This window comes from Marmota flaviventris, chromosome 2 (genome assembly GCF_047511675.1).
Source record: "Marmota flaviventris isolate mMarFla1 chromosome 2, mMarFla1.hap1, whole genome shotgun sequence".
Classification (NCBI taxonomy): Eukaryota; Metazoa; Chordata; class Mammalia; order Rodentia; family Sciuridae; genus Marmota; species Marmota flaviventris.
In genome coordinates this window covers 28,386,573-28,403,491 of record NC_092499.1, presented here as the reverse complement: position 1 = coordinate 28,403,491, position 16,919 = coordinate 28,386,573, and the positions used below count along the sequence as shown (strand labels likewise).

At 36.4% G+C, this 16,919-nt stretch overlaps 1 protein-coding gene across 6 annotated transcripts in view; it reads left to right on the top strand.

Moving 5' to 3' along the window:
* Window positions 1-11,447, top strand: part of Ylpm1 (YLP motif containing 1) — a 72,322-nt gene extending 60,875 nt beyond the window's left edge. For 3 of the 6 annotated variants that reach the window (XM_027931540.2, XM_071607664.1, XM_071607663.1), the window contains 3 exons: window positions 3,554-3,684; window positions 10,555-10,737; window positions 11,065-11,447. In XM_027931540.2, the coding sequence (XP_027787341.2) occupies window positions 3,554-3,684; window positions 10,555-10,701 (278 nt within the window). In that variant the 3' untranslated portion in view covers window positions 10,702-10,737; window positions 11,065-11,447. Of the gene's footprint in view, window positions 1-3,553; window positions 3,685-10,554; window positions 10,738-11,064 lie in introns of those variants that run through there. The other 3 variants (XM_071607661.1, XM_071607662.1, XM_071607660.1) reach the window with 3 other exon arrangements.
* The last annotated feature ends 5,472 nt before the right edge of the window (window positions 11,448-16,919 follow it).

The window sequence follows — 16,919 nt, the reverse complement described above, 5'->3', positions numbered from 1 at the left end:
CTAATGGTTCTCTAAATGGTGGTTATCTTCTGGGGCAAAGAAAGATTATAAATAAAAATAGATAAGGTGAATATAAAAGTGATAACTATTTTAGCTAAGCAAATATTCCTCAGAGGCATTGTGTAATATGTGATCTGGGATAGTGGTTTTTTTAAACTGAAACCAGTCCATTTTTTACTTTTCTTTCTAGTTTCTAAGGAGAAAAGAAGATGGAATTTAGTTATGATAATTATTCAAGAAAATATGACATTAACATTGATATTAATTTCTGGGAAGAATTCTGGCTTGTGTACCATTTAATCCTCAGAAAATATATCTTACACAGATACACTCGGTTTTGAAAACAGTGTTAGACAATGAATTACAGGAATGGATTTCTTATAAACCATTTCTGGTAGGGTTAAGTCTGGTAATAAATCCAGAAAATAAATTCTAATGTTTACAGTTCAGCTTTTGATTGTTTATAATAGGAGTGACAATGATACTTTGTATAAGGACTTGCATCTTGCACCACTGTATTGTCTTGAGAGCTGATCCATCCATGGAGGAAGGCAAATCCAGTGTGTTTTCTTGAAAGTACTTATTCCTTTGAGATTAATCTTTTGAGCCAGTTTAGAGGTTTTCCTTTAACTCATGAGTATCTTTATCTGAGAATTAGCTTATTTATGTTGTCTTCCTTATCATAACAGGTACAATTGATTTTTCTGAGTACTCAATCAACATTCTTAAATTACTCTTGGTAACATGGTTATGCTGGTGGAAACATTAAGCTTTAGCAGTGTCACACATTGAACCAAAAGAAGAGCTGAATCTGGAACTGAGGAATTTGATTCACAAATTAGTCTGCCAGTAAGAAAATTCTGACCTCAAATCTTTCAAGCATCTGGTTAGGTCTCATTGCAGAGTCTTGATCTGTGCCCAGTATATAGTTCAGCCTGTGTCTGAGTGTTAAAAATGAAAGCAACCTAATTTTGAAATAGTTCAGAGCAGGCCTGAGCTACATCTGGTGTGGGTGTCATGGAACTGTTGAAGGCTGCCTGTAGTCCGCCTATAGTTTTATACCTAACTATTACTTCCCAGCTGGGACACAGGCATCCTAAAGCAAGGTGGGTATTATTACATGCCACATCAGATGCTGGGATCCAGAATTGAAGCTACTTAAATTCCAGCAATGTGATTTTCGTTTCCCAAACTGTAAGAACTAGAATATTTGAAACCATTTTCATCCTAACTTAGGTTTCACCATCTAAAGTACTTTTGTCTTTCTCTTCTCTGTGTCATTTTTCTGTACTTAAGTTGTTGTGTATTGGCTTTCTGCACATCAGTCAGACTCATCTCTTCACAGTTGGAATGTAACTATTGTTTGTATAGGCACATAACACTTGTATGTTCACCATGAACAGATTTTCAGAAATATTATTTACATTTAGGAAATACTTAGATGTATCTAAAGAATTTTTCTGTTGTGCTGTATAATAATATTTACAGTTTTAAAGATGTGGTAAAATTCTATGGCCTGCCAAGTTGGATTTAAAATTCATCATCATCTTAAAACTTTATCTTTTGAATCTCAGATGTCTCAAAATCATTAGTGTAAGTGTATTGGTCACCAATCTTCCTTTTATAATTAAGAACCCAGATTCCTCTTTCCTCACCTTATGCCATCCATCTGTGTGTTTGGGTTTCCAGTATGCCATGTGGAAGAAGTATGAATGAGCCTTTCTTTAGTCCCAACAAGGAAACTTTTAAACAGATTACACAATAAAATTTCAAATTAAACATTTCAAACAAGGGTGCTCAGACTAGAAATGCCTGCTCTTCTGACTAGAACACCTGGTCTGTAACTCCTGTCATATATCCAGTGTATGAGGAAAATCTCTTGCAGTTTTCACTGCTCTTCTGCATTGCTACCTGGCCATTCTCTATTCTTGGAATTGAAATGTGAATTTTTTTCCTTTGAAGTATGTTAATGTCAAAATTAATTGTATTAAGTTTCAAACTCAATTGAGGTTTATTTAACTTATTAATAATAAGTATGCGGGAGCTTCCTACTCTTCTGGTAACACTGTATGCTGTTGAACTAAGTCCGGTGTCATTGCTTATAGGACCTTGTTGATTTTCAAATACCATATCCTATGTCCCTGTGCAGGAAGGAGTCACTTATTTAAGATTGTGTATAGTATGGCCTGTAAATAGAGCCACTTGGTATAGCATGTGATCTGCAGAGGAAATACAAGACTGGTTCTACAGAACCCCACCCATGTGAAAATTTTGCCAAAACAAGATGATAAACTTTTCTTGAGTTTTGTAAAGTAATAAATTTGCCTTACTGATTTTTCAGTGATAATTGCTTTTGTGGGTTGGGAGGGTTGAAACTAAAAAGTTTGCCAATTATGCAAAATCTTTCTGGCCTTTAAATATTGTACAGTTTGTTGTGTGTGAAATTCATATATTTGAAGCATAAATTCACCCTCCTCCTTGCCAATGCTTCCATTGCACTTCATATCACGTTCCCTCCAACTTGGTACCTTAAAGATTTCTATTATATACCCTCTGCACCTGTTACGGAATTCTATGAAGTATGGTCATTGTGTTCCTGAAGCTTTTAGGCTTTCCTTTATTGGTCTGCTTTAATAATAGTATGTTTATATAACTTCAAATGATTCAAAAGTTTAGTACTTTATTGTAGCTAAAAATGTATATAACTCATGATATTCCATATGTAGTATTCAAGATCAATTATTAATAACCAATAAAAAAGACATAACACATTTTCATTGCGTGTTCTTCTTTAAGACATCTAATCTCCTATCTCATAGTTTCTGGATGTGGAATTCTTATTCATTTAATTGATTATAGTTGTAAGCTCTTGGGAGGCCTGGCCCTCTGAATCAGGGTTCAGAAAGAAATATCAGATCTGGTCACTTTGGCTGACTAGACTTTAGCATCAGAATGGTCAACAGTATTTCATGATGTATCCAGAGAAAGTGGCAATCTCATATAGTCATCTGATTTATAAACATTAATTCATGATTAATTCTCTCACAGCAGCCAAAATCCTAAGAAACTGTACATCTTAAATCTTCTTAAATATCACTAAGTTCTTGGTACTGCTTACTTTTCATATGATACAATATTACACACAATTGTAGATGAAATGAATGGTATTAATGATGTGTTGAAGAAAAAAAGAATGGAAGTAATTGTCTTAGAAAAATTCAGCTTTTCATTCAAAACTTTGAATTGGGGAGCATGGGAGAACAAGGAGAAAGCAGAAGACAAGTGCTTTTTCTTGCTTTGCCCATTATTTGTTACTTAAACCAGCATCATAATGTAACAGTGGCTAGTACAAACATCAGATAGACCGTGGAAATTGCACAGAACTTGACATTTTTCTCAGCCATGAAGATAGTTTGGATCTGCAAGTTGATGCTCCACTCAAAAATATGGATAATTCCCCTTGAAAGTATTCCAGACTTCTTTTCCCTTGTATATGTGTTGTGTACAAATTCACACTCTTCCTTAATGCTTCGGCTCTGTGTTTGTCCCTCAGACAAGTTGGATGGCTTGAGGACTGGTACTAAAAGGAAACGTGATTGGGAGGCGATTGCCAGCAGAATGGAGGATTATCTTCAGCTCCCTGATGATTATGAAACTCGTGCTTCTGAGCCTGGGAAGAAGAGGGTAAGTGACTTTTGTTAATAACTCACAACAAATAAAGGACCCATTTAAGCATCAGATTTTAGAAAAATACAAGGAGATAATTATATGAATGCCATTTTTTAGAGCATTTTAGTTTTGGTACTGTATGACATTACATATTCTAAAAAGAAGGGAGACCTTACAAATTTTAGGTCAAAATGTGCAAGTGACTTAAAAAATGAAGAACAGAATCTTACATGGTTTGCATGTTGTCAATTTTAAAGGAGCTGGGAGTAACCATTATGTTATTTTATCATAAGGTAAGAATGGGGTGCAGAGTAGGGTATTAAAGAGAATCTGTAATACTTCTTAATGGATTTTATGGGGAGGGTCCAATGGTAGATGAGATCAAGAGTGACTTCCTTAGGGTTCTGGCAATGCACATCCAATGTTTGTGATGTTGTTTACTCTGAGGGAGTCATAAGCTTAAATTTTGTTAGAAATCTAAGTAAAGACCTGGTTGTAGTGTAGCCCCAACTATTCAGAAGGCTGAGGCAGGAGGATCACTTGAGTCTAGGAATATCAAGCCAGTCTGGATAGCATAATTGGACCCCATCTCAGATTAGGTTAGGTTAGGTTAGGTTAGATGAGATACAAATCCATCTAAGTGAAAATATTAAATTGGTTATTAGATTTACAAGTGTGAAATTCATGAGAGACCAGACTGAAATAATGAATTTGAGAAAAATGGTAAACCATGAAACTGAATGATCTTGCCCAAGGAGAAATTTTAAATAGAAAAGAAAATGGGATGCTGGACCCCAAAATTTAGAAATTCAGATAGAAGTGTTTCAAGAAGAAAAAAATCAGTTTTAAAGTGAAAAAACAATTAAATTGAGAACAGAAATGGCCATTAGATTTGGCAACATGAGGGTTGCTGTATGTTCTTCTCTTAGATGAGAGACAGAAGCCAGTTTGGAGCCAGCTCAGGAGGCTGAGGCAGGCAGATCATGAGTTCAAAGCCAGCCTCAGCAACTTAGCTCTTTTTATATCTTATTAGAGTGTCACTGAGGATTGGCTCATTGGTTAAGTGCCCCTGGGTTCAGTCCCCTTGTACCAAAAAAAAAAAAAAAAGAAAGAAAGAAAGAAGCAGCAGCAACAGCCAATTTGGAGCATACTGGAGAAGAAGTATATAACAGCAAATGAAGAGGAAGTTTTACTATGAAAGGGAACAGAAATATGAAGCCAGGACATGGGATGGGTGTACCACATAGATATTGGATTCAATTAAAGTGATATATATGTGTATCTTTTAAAACAAACTAACAAAGCAAAGAGATCATATATACACTGTTATGAACAACTTTCTTCTTGCGTATCTTGATATAAGTAAGTATATACAGATCTACCATTCTTTTTAAAAAGCTGCCCAATATGTCATTATTTGGTTGTACAAGTAGTTATTTAACCAGTCCATTATTGATGGATGTCTATGCTATTTCCATTTTATTGCTAATACAGATACTATAGTAGAAATCACGGGGCATAAGCCTTGGTATCTTTTTGCAAAATTTCCTTAGGATGAATTTTTAGCACTAAAGCTGCAAAGTCATAGAATAGATTTATCATTCTGACAGATATAAGATTTTTTTCCAAAAAGGTCCAACTATTTCTTTATCCACATGTAAATTAAGTATCCTCTTTTACCACATTTACACCCACAGTGTTGTAATCAAACTTTTTGACTATCTGATATCTGGGAGAAAAATAAATCATTTCTTATTAAGAATGGGGTTGTACATGATACTTTTTACACATGATTTCTTTGTATTTTTTCATGAATTTCCTCAATGGTTGAATACTAAAATATTTTTTTTCTAAAGAGACTAAAAATGCCAGTAAATCTTCATGAAAGTGTGTTCCATTTTAAAGAATCCAGCTTTCAAAGCTATTTCAAATATTGCAGACAGCCCATAAGCCCACTCTTGTCTGTGTAGCTTGAGGGAACAAGGAGGAGATACCCTTATAATGGCTTTTCATTTGTGTCCAGCTCCTCCCAAGGACTATTTAGATCATGCCTGTTACTCCAATTTTAAGGTTGAGGTCAATAGAAATAGAAAGTGGCTGACTGGGGCTGTAGCTCAGTGGCAAAGTGCTTGCCTAGCATGTATGAGGCACTGGTTCAGTAGTCCTCAGCACCACATAAAAAATAAATTAATAAACAAAGATATTGTGTGTCCCTGTACAACTAAAAATATATATATATATTTAAAAAAGAAGAAGAAGCCTGGTGCAGTGATGCACGCCTGCAATTTCAGCGGCTCAGGAGGTGGGAGGATTGCAAGTTCACAGCCAGCCTCAGCAAAAGTGAGGCATTAAGCAACCCAGTGAGACCCTGTCTCTAAATAAAATACAAAATAGGGCTGGGGATGTGGCTCATTGGTCATGTGCCCCTGAGTTCAACCCCCAGTACCAAAAAAAGAAAGAAATAGAAAGTGGCACACCTGATCTGGGATTGTAGCTCAGTGGTAGTGCACTTGCCTAGCATGCGTGAGGCCCTGGGTTGGATCCACAGCATCACATTAAAAAAATAATAAGTAAATAAATAAATAAATAAAAATGAAGATAGTGAGGAAATATAATATACTTTTTCTTCTAATCCCATGTTCTTCCATCTACAACTAAAAAAAGTTAAAAAAAAAAGTGGCACACCTTCTTCGGAAGTGATTTGAGAATAATAATTCAGTGTAGTTTTGGTGACACATAATCTGAAATGAGACATATATATATTTTTTTTACTTAGACATCTGTCACCTGTGCAATAAGAAGTATATGATCCCTTGCAGTTTACTGTCAAGTTGGGTGACGAGAAAACTGAGGAGTGCACATCGTAGTTCTAAATGGCTAAATGGCCTAGTTCTAAAATGGCTCCTCTTTAATCTCATTCCTCTGCCTCATATCTTGATTTTAAATAGTTTTTAACTCTCAAACCACTCACCAAAATCAATATCAGGGCCCAAGGAAAGAAGATCTTATAAGTAGCAAGAATGTAGCATACATTATTCCATTCCTTTCTTGGGTCTCTTGGTTTCAGTAGTTCAACTTTTAACAAATACCATATGGATTCCTGGGATTAACTTCTACCACAACAAAAAGGTGGTTTTGTAGAGTTGATCATATTAGAAATTTTACCTAAATGGCTAGGCTTTAAAGTATACTTGTTTTTAAGAAGTTTCAGGTTTAGTTGGATATAAAATGGCAGCTCATGTGGACTCTATTTTGTATTTTTTTAAATTTAATTAATTTATTTATATGTGGTACTGAGAATTGAACCCAGTGCCTCACACATGCCAGGCAAGTGCGCTACGCTGAGCCCCAGCCCCAGCCCTGCTATTTTGTATTAATTTTATGACTGTGGAAGGTGAACATTTTCCTTGTTTAACAAATTTGTATATTTTAGAAATATTTTTAGTAATAATAGATGAAATATATATATAATCAAACCTTAGAGTGTTAGCCAAGGTTTTTTTTATATTATAACACATTTTTCTTAAGTGGCAAAAAGAAAGACATTGGGCTATAAACCTCAAAAGTACCTTTAGGAAAATTAGAAGGGACACTGACTCAAGAAGCCATTTCTGGCCAGGTATGGTGGTACACACCTGTAATCTCAGCAACTCAGGAGACTGAGGTGGGAGGGTCGCAAGTTTGAGGCTATTAGGGAAATAGGGAAAGACACTGTCTCAAAAGAAAAGAAAAGAAGGAGCCATTCTGGCTCAAATCCATTATTTCATTCCTGTTATTGTTAGTGTTTTGATGATCTTTCATTCATTTTACAAATTGATTGTCTGTGTGAATAAGTACTATAAGGAGCTGACCTCCAATGGAAGAATCCAGCATGTAAATTAGTAATTTTAATACAGCATCAGTATGTATTAGAGATGTGAAAAAAATGTAACACCTTCCAGTATATTGTAATTCCAGTTTCAAAAATCTTAGTAATTCCCCACCCCCCGCCCATCTTTCAAATAGAATGTTTAAATTTGACTTGTTACTTATCCACAATTCCTGGAAATAAAAGTTTCTGTCTTGCAAAAAAAACAAAAAACTTAGTAATTCATGCATAATCATAGTGCTTATTTGAAAAATAATATTCTTTTTCTTCTAATCCCATATTCTTCCATTTTATCAAGGTTTTAAGCAGTTAGAATCTAAAGTGCAACTTTAAAAGTAGCAGGTTTTGATTGATCAACATATTTAGCTCTGTGCTGAATATGTTGATCAATGCCCCAGACATGAGTTTAAATTTATTGTGAGCTGGTTACCTTTTCCTTGTTCAGTAGTCATAGTCTGCCCATACATCCTTTATGCTCCCCACCACAAGTCATCTTTCAGTAAAATGTGTATCCTTTATTCCAAGTAGAACTAACAGTGCCTATGAATTAACCAAAGTTAAATTATTTATTTATTTTTTGATGTGTAGAATGCCCAGAGATCTTTGTATACTAAAAGCCGCATTGGGGCAGGGGATATAGCTTAGTTGGTTAAATGCTGGCCTCACATGCACAAGGCCCCTGGGCTGGGGATGTGGCTCAAGTGGTAGCTCGCTCGCCTGGCATGCGTGCGGCCTGGGTTCGATCCTTAGCACCACATACAAACAAAGATGTTGTGTCTGCCGAAAACTAAAAAATAAATATTAAAAAATTCTTTCTCTTTCTCTTTAAAAAAAAAAAAGAAGAGTCAGGTGTTCCCGGGGCTGGGGTTATGGCTCAGTGGTAGAGCACTCGCCTTGCACATGCAAGGCCCTGGGTTCGATCCTCAGCACCACATAAAAATAAATAAATAAATAAAATAAAGTTATTTTTTAAAAAAGAGGTGTTATTATTTCCTTCCCCACTATAGTTCCTACACATCCCTTTGACCACATGATTGCATTAGGAGAAGCCTGGTCATTTCATAACCAGTCCTGCAGATGGGAAAAGGGAAGGCCAGTATACCTTAGAGCAATAATGCATGTTTAATTCCAATATGAAGAGTATGGAGCGTTTTTTGTTGTGGGGGGTGGGTACCAGGGATTAAACTCAGGGACACTCGACCACTGGGCCACATCCTGATCAGCCCTATTTTGTATTTTATTTAGAAACAGAGTCTTACCGAGTTGCTTAGCACCTCACCAGTACTGAGGCTGGCTTTGAACTCATAATCCTACTTCAGCCTCCTGAGCCACTGAGATTACAGGCATGCACCACCTTGCTGGCTGAGAGCATGGAGTTTTGATGCTCTCGTTTCCTTTCTTTGTCACAGATAATAAATAAATCACAAGCATATTTAAAATACAGTCTTTGGTACTGTGCATTACAAGTAGCAGAGTCATAGTCTACCTTTCAGTATTTGAAGTCATGGGAGGGGAGGGGTTGGGGAGATAGGAAGGATAGTAGAATGAAAAAGACATTATTATTACTGTGTATATATGTGACTGCATGACCAATGTGATTGTGCAACCTGTATACTCTGAGAAATTATATCCCATCTGATTCAAATGTATGATATGTCAAGGTCATTGTACTGTCATATGTAACTGATTAAAACAAATTTTAAAAAAATTAATATAATATTGTAAGAGTTCATTTTTTTAAAAAAATCAGAGTACCACCAACAGGAAATACCCCTGAATCATATATCTGTAGTTGTAATCCTGCCAGTTGTGTCAGTGGGTCTCTATGTCATGTATGAAGGTAATAATACTAGCTTTCTATTTTCTAAGATGAAATTTCAAGAAATTTTAATTCTGTGGAGATAAATAAAACTCAGTCCTTGAACCAAGGTGTTTTCAAAGCCAAGTGCTGTGTGGCACATGCTACACAGCTACTTGGGAGGCTGAGGCAGGAAGATTGTAAGCTTAAAACTATTTTGGGGAGGGTGGGAGTGATAGCTTAACTGTTTAAGCCAGGTGGGGGCTGAGGGATTCCAACTCAATGTGTATAAATTATATGGAGAAGACAGATCTATAATTGGGTAATTACACTGAAGTGTGAAATTCAAAAGTAGACATGTTGAAATCCTAAAGGAACTTCAGAAAAGTAATGATTAAAAATGATTATTTGAGGTTGGGGGTGTAGTTCAGTGGTAGAGCTCTTGCCTAGCATGTGTGAGGCACAAGGTTTGATCCTTAGCACCACCTAAAGATAAAAAAATTAAAGGTATTATGTCCATGTACAACTAAAAATATTTTTTTTATTAAGGGATAAAGTATGGAAGGATGACTACATTCATGCCAGGTGAACAAGGTTTGGGGAAAGACCTTACTAGAAAGACTGGTACTTGCAAAATTAAACATGAAATGAGCTGACGTGCTCTGAGAATCAGAAATAAGTCTGTTGTTTATCTCCCTCACTGGCCAGAGATGCCACAGAATGGATGGGGGCCAGATCAAGTGGGATCTGAGTACGTAGACTTTGTCTTAAAGACTTACTAAAGGTACCCTTTTTCTTAGGGGAAGAGTTTGAAACAGATAAGAGTCACAACTGTGTATTTGGGGGAAATCTCTATGGTAGAGTGGATTGGAGGGGGTGAGTAGAGGCAGGAAGACTAATCAAAGATTAGTACTTCGGGTTAAAAAAGAAAGGGGCAGGGACAGGCCTGTGAGCTTAAAGGACAGGCCTGTGAGTGACAAAGGAGGTGGAGAAGGCAGGACTGAGCCAAGAGCTGAACTGCTTAAGAGCTACAGTGGTTAGGACTTGGTGACTTAAGTAAGATACAGGGCTTTCTTCTGTTCTCTTGGGTTAATTTTTACTATGTTCTGAACTTGGAGTTTCATACGTGTCATTCTGCCCCTGAAGTTACCGAAAGAGGGAGGGGGACTTTTGCATATATTTTTCTCTGTAGCCCAGCCTAATGCTATGTTCTCTTTAGGTGAGATGGGCAGACCTGGAAGAAAAGAAGGATGCAGATAGGAAAAGGGCCATAGGTTTTGTGGTCGGACAGACAGATTGGGAGAAGATTACAGATGAAAGTGGCCACCTGGCTGAAAAAGCCCTCAATCGAACCAAATATATATGAGACTTAGTTTTTGAATGGAATCATTATTCCTCTAAGGTAAGAGTACCCAGTCATATAAATAATCTACTATGTGGTTGCTTCAAAGGGTTTAAGATAAAGAAGACAACATGCATTACTAAAAATGCTATTTTCTAATTCTGAAAGAGTAAGTATGAACTGTTTTTTTGCTAACATTTACAATAACATATTAGAACAGAAAGCAATGTTCTGTAACCCTGGCTTGCTTATAAAAATATAGAACTTGAGAAAAGCTTGGATTCTGTGGATTGGAGAAAAAGTGGATTCATGTTATGATAATGAGACCTGCTGAACTTTCTGCCATTTTTTTTTTCCTGACATAACAATCTTTTCTTTTCTTTCCAGGTGGTTCGCTTTGAGGTGATCTGAAGCCAAGGCCTCATGGATCTTCTTTGTGTGTCACCTTGCTTCCACGTTTCCATTTTTGTTTTGTTTCTACTGCTTTAGTTTTTAAAATTCTCCAGTGTCCCCAAGAGGTATTAGAATCTTGCTGTATCCAAGCAAGAAATAAAAATTTTTAAAACTATTTTGGGGAGGGTGGGAGTGATAGCTTAACTGTTGAAGCCAGGTGGGGACTGGAGGATTCCGACTGACTATTTCCTCCTCTGTACAATATCACAGACTATCTCTATCATCATTGCTTTGTGGCTGTTTTTGTTTTTTACTATATGTAACTGGTAGCTGATTGTACTAGGATTAAAAACAATAAACTTTCACGATAAAGCCAATGAGATTCATGGGCTACACAGCATGGGCCCTTTTCTCGTTTTCTTAATTTTTCTTGTATTGAATTTTTAAAATGGTGTGACCTAATTACATGCAAGCTGAACATCCCAAAGCCTCTTTCCCATTGAATATTATTGTAGCTCAATGGTTCTATAGCATATGTTGTAAAACGTAAGGTTCAGTGGTGTTCAGAACACTCATCGTTGTTTTATACATATTTTGTTTCTTTATCTTTGTGTCTTAAAGACTGATAGAGACCAAGTTCAAATATTCATCCAGTTCTCTGGAGCATATTTGTTCTGTAACATAATGTGTTTTTTTTTTTTTCAGGGGGTGGGGTTTCTATTCTTCCCACTCTTCTTTCCTTTTTCTTAATGCTATATTATGTTTTGATTTTTTTTTCCCCCTGATCTAGATTTGAATCCTGGTGAACATAACTGATGTACTCCACAGAACTCAAGCTTATTGCCTTACTTTGAACTTGAAATGTTGATTTTTGAATCAAAATCACAGGGCAGGAACATGCAGATGCAGGGCCCTCTGACATGCAGCCTTGAAGCCTGTCAGGTTTTCAGGTTCTTGCCAGATTGCTCACTTTTGGAACATGTGGCCTTCTGCACAGAATTTCCTCTCTGCTAATGCAAGGTAGAGCCCAGGAACACAAAGGCTAAAACCCAAATGCCATCCTTCTTTACACACAGAAAGAGGACTCTTCCCTTTCTCGTTTTACAATTTAAAAAAAGACATCTTCTAGCTTGAAAAAAAGCCTTTTTCCTTAAATGCCATTTCACTTTGTTAGCCAGTTCAGCAGTTTGTAAATGTGTTCACCTAAGACTTCAGCATTTTGAAGTGTTCTCTTTCAGCCCACAGATGAAAATCGTTTTGTTTTATGATCTACAGTAAATACCGTGTAAATAGAAGTATTTACTAGCAGCCCAATAATATCACTTTGGGTTCACCAACTTGATATTATAGTACTGAAGACTGATTTAATGGAAACCCTGACAACTTTCTGTACTTGTATCTTCCCTGGAATTCTGAATGTTTAAAGCTAAGACTTTAAATTCATTAACAAGTCAATATTGAATGTATAATTTGCTTCATTAAATAACTTCCAGTGTTTGTAGTATTTAGTAGCTTTTTTGATTTGCTTATTAGCCTATTATACATTTCTAAATACCAGTCTTTCTCAGGGCCTTTATTATGATGGGAGAAGGTACAAGATAGCCATAGAATTATTGTTTGTGCAAAGACTTACTAAAGGTACCCAGTGTCTTTCCTCATCAAAAATAAAACTTCCAGAATGTGTTCTCTAATTCAGGAGAAATAGGAAGCCTCTGTGTTCTTCTAGCAGATGCTTTATTTCAGTTGTCCTTAATTTTTTTATAGTATTCAGAATGCCAATGAAATAAGGAGTGAAGGTCACCTGTGAATTGGGTTGGTGTCAGTGCTCCTATACCGGAGGGAAAAAGAAGAATCAACAGTCAGACATGGCTTCTTTCTGTTTTCAGAAGATACACATTAACATTAATGCAGTATTACCTGCTTTAGGAAATTGGTATGACAAATAAACTCAATGCTAGGAAATTTATGAAAAAAAGATTAGGAACCAAAAAGAAAATAATAGATACAGTTGATTAATACTGATTTTTCTAGGCCATTATGAACAGTTAAGAAATTTGTAAACTTACATTATCACCAGAAGCAGAATAGAATGGAAAGCTCAAGAGTATTTTGTAAAAATTGATATATGGAGAAAATGCCTTGATAAGACAAATATTTTCAGTTTATCTACTTACTATTTTTTATCTCAGAAAGCTGTTTGGTATGTTTTAAAATTTTTATTTTAATCATATTAGGTTTTTGTTGGTTTGTTTTGTGGTGCTGGATTGAACCAAGGGCCTTGTGCATGTGAGGCAGGCACTCTACCAACTGACCTATATCCCTCAGCCCCCTAATCATATTAGTTTTATTTCAATCTTCTGTCTTAATACAAAATAGTCTGATGTTTCAGATATTTTAAGTTAAATGTAAAATTTCTGATTTAACTCTATTCATAACTTCCTGTACAAGGAACTTGGTAGATGAGATGCAGAAATTTTTCTATTTGAGAATCATTTAGGATTATGTTGACATTTAAAACATTTTAATGATTGAGTAGCAAAAATCAGAAGCCATTGGCAGGGTGTAGCGGCTAAGGAGGCTGAGACAGGAGGATTGGGAGTTCAAAGCCAGCCTCAGCAAAAGCAAGGCTCTAAGCAACTCAGTGAGACCCTGTCTCTAAATAAAATAACAAAATAGGGCTGGGGATGTGGCTCAGTGGTCAAGTGCCCCTGAGTTCAATCCCTAGTACCCCACCCACACCCCCCCAAATTGGAAGCTATCAATAATACACGGTAGTCTGGTTTTGGACACCTGATTGTTGTGGGTTTTTTTGTTTTTGTTTTTGTTTTTTTTTTGAGAATTTTAATATTTATGTTTTAGTTTTTGGAGGACACAACATCTTTGTATGTGGTGCTGAGGATCGAACCCGGGCCGCATGCATGCCAGGCGAGCGCGCTACCGCTTGAGCCACATCCCCAGCCCGTGATTGTTGTTGATTAACATTTTCTTGACGTTTTTGATTAAGATATCAATGAATAATCCAGAAAGAGTTCATTAGCAAAAATAAAATCTTGCCGGACTCCGTGTCGCATGCCTATAATCCCAGTGGCTCAGGAGGCTGAAGCAGGGGGATTACAAGTGCAAAGCCAGCCTTAGCAATGGCGAGGCACTAAGCAATTCAGTGAGACCCTGTCTCTAAATAAAATACAAAATAGGGCTGGGATATGGTTCAGTGGTTGAGTGCCATGAAGTTCAATCCCCAGTACCAAAAAATAAAATAAAATCTTAAATTGGATTTATTTTGAATTGTCTGACTAAAAGTTGGAAACCCCTGAGCTTAAGTTTACTTAATTTGGAAGTCCCTTGGCTTATGTATTATTTTATCCTGCCAACTGAAAGTTACATGTGTTTTGTTAATAGGCTTCTAGAGGCTGGCTTAACTGCTAGGACTGTAACAAGTTCTTGGCTACAAAGAGACAACACAGCTTTTCAGATAGAGTTTAGAGCTTTAATTATGAGCTTTCAAAACTGAAATGTTTTAGTAATAGAAGAATGATTCCCCATTTTTGGTATTGGCAGACCCTGGATCAAGTCTAGGTTCTTCTCTTAGAACCTGTGTGACTTTAAGCAAATTTTTTAATCTGTGAGCTTCAGTTTCTTCATCTATAAAATAAAAATGGTAAGACACACCTACTAAGAGTTGCTGAGGACTTAAATATGATAACATGTTAGTGCTTATCACAGTACCAAGCACACAGTGAAAGGTCAAAAATCAGTGGCATGTTAGTACTTTTTGATGTGTTCTTACATGCTCTTTTCAGAATACAGCTGTCTTGAAGATAGTTCTGTCACCCTTTTTAGTCAGCTACCATAGACTAAGCTGTGCCATATTAAATAGTTCAGAGTGATGACTCAAAAGCAATTTCAGGTAACCAGTGGCACTGAACCAGCATGGAGGTTTAGGAAGCTCAGGAGCAAAGACTTGTGAGATACTCAAGAGGGTGTGAGTAGTGACAGAAAGCAACTGCCAGACCACAGCCATGAACAAAGCATTGATTTGTCTTGGTTTTCACATATTCAAAAAGAAAGTAGTAGTTTCATGAATACATAATATATTCATATGATATAAATTAAGAAACTTCAAGAGTATCTACATTTAAGTATTCCTTCCCATCCCTGCCTTCAGCTACCCACTACCCTATCTGTAGAGGAGATAAGTGCTAAATATTTCTTTTGTGTTCTTTGAGAAAATTTCTGTGGATTAGCTTAGTGTTAGTATTATTACCTTGTTTTGGTACACTCGCTACCTTGTTTTCCTTTAATAGTATGTCTTAGTGGTCATTCAAATCATTCATATATATATATATATATATATATATGTATATATATTTGTTTCCTCTCTCCCCTTTTATGTTTTCTAGAGGTAACTTTTTATTATAAGGAGGCTTCCTGAAATTATTTAGAAATTGTTTCAACTATATTCTTTTCATGGCATGGTCTTATGAAACTTATGGTCTGGATGTAATAGTTTTATCATGTGTAAATTTGTGTAACTACTCCCACGGTCCTCCAACCTCCCATCCATCTCTTTTCCTTGGCAACCACTAATCTTTCCATTTCTATAATTTTTGTCCTTTAAAGGATGTTTAACACATGAAATATACACCTTTTGGGGATTGGTGTTTTAGATTTTTTCACTGGGCATAATTTCCAGGAAATTCATTCAAGTTGTTTTATTACTGAGTGGCATTTCATCCCTTTCTCTTTTGCGACTATAGAACATTTTATATTTAACCAGAATTTAATTGACCAGGTCTCTGTTAATGTTATACTGTCTTTTGCTGTTGCAAATTGTGTTTTTCATATATACTCAGTCACTCTACCACTTCCTACACCTGTCTAATTTCTAGCAATGAAGGAACAATACTGATGGCATCCTTTATATAAATATCCTCAGAAAGTGACAAGTGCTCCAAGAACCAGCACAGCACAGCCACAGACTACTATGAAGAGTACATGACAGTAATAAAATGACAAAGGCTGATTCTGTTTTCAGGAAAATCCTGCATGGTTGGATTCTGACAAAGCAAAGTCAAGTATATCATAAAGGAGCAGAACAGCCAGAGACTCTGATGGTTGCCTCATCCACACATAACTGAGAGTTAAGACCTTAGGCCACTGTCCTTGAAACCTGGATTATTTCTCTACATCTGCACCTCGGACTAACCTGATCCCAGTTCTCCGTTGCTTTCACATTCGACCGGATTCAAGGAGCATCCTCATGCCTGGGGCTGAGCTACTGCAAATATGGATAGTCCTCTACCGTGCCAGGAGTGGTTTGCATTTTGATCTCATAGGAGCCTGTGAATTTAGTGGCTTGCAGTGTAGGGAAGAGCTTCCACTTAAGAATCTTAAATTTTCTGCTAAATATTCATACTCTCGTTTTTGACAATAGGTTATAGACCAGTAATCAAAAATCTTAACCATATTTGAGAAATTGAAATAATCTGTATCCCATTCTCAGATATATTATTTCTGACACTTGAGTTCCTGTTTTTTTACTAGATGTGTAATCTCCCCCCACTCTGCCCCCAGTTTTCTTAGAACCCTCAGGGTTCTGAAAAAGATAAGGGATCTCAAAAGGAGTTAGCACCACTTCTCCTGCCTTCAAGGGGTCTCAGGAGTCAGCAGTATAATTTGGCTCTCTTTATGTGGTCACCAGAACTGTCACAAAGACAGGATTATAACAAATTTAAAGAACTTAAGCTGGAGATGTAACTCAATAGTGGACTGTTTGCTTAGAATGTGCAAAGTCTTAGGTTCAATCCCCAATATCACACATGTTTAAAAACAGCAGCTGCCCTTTTATT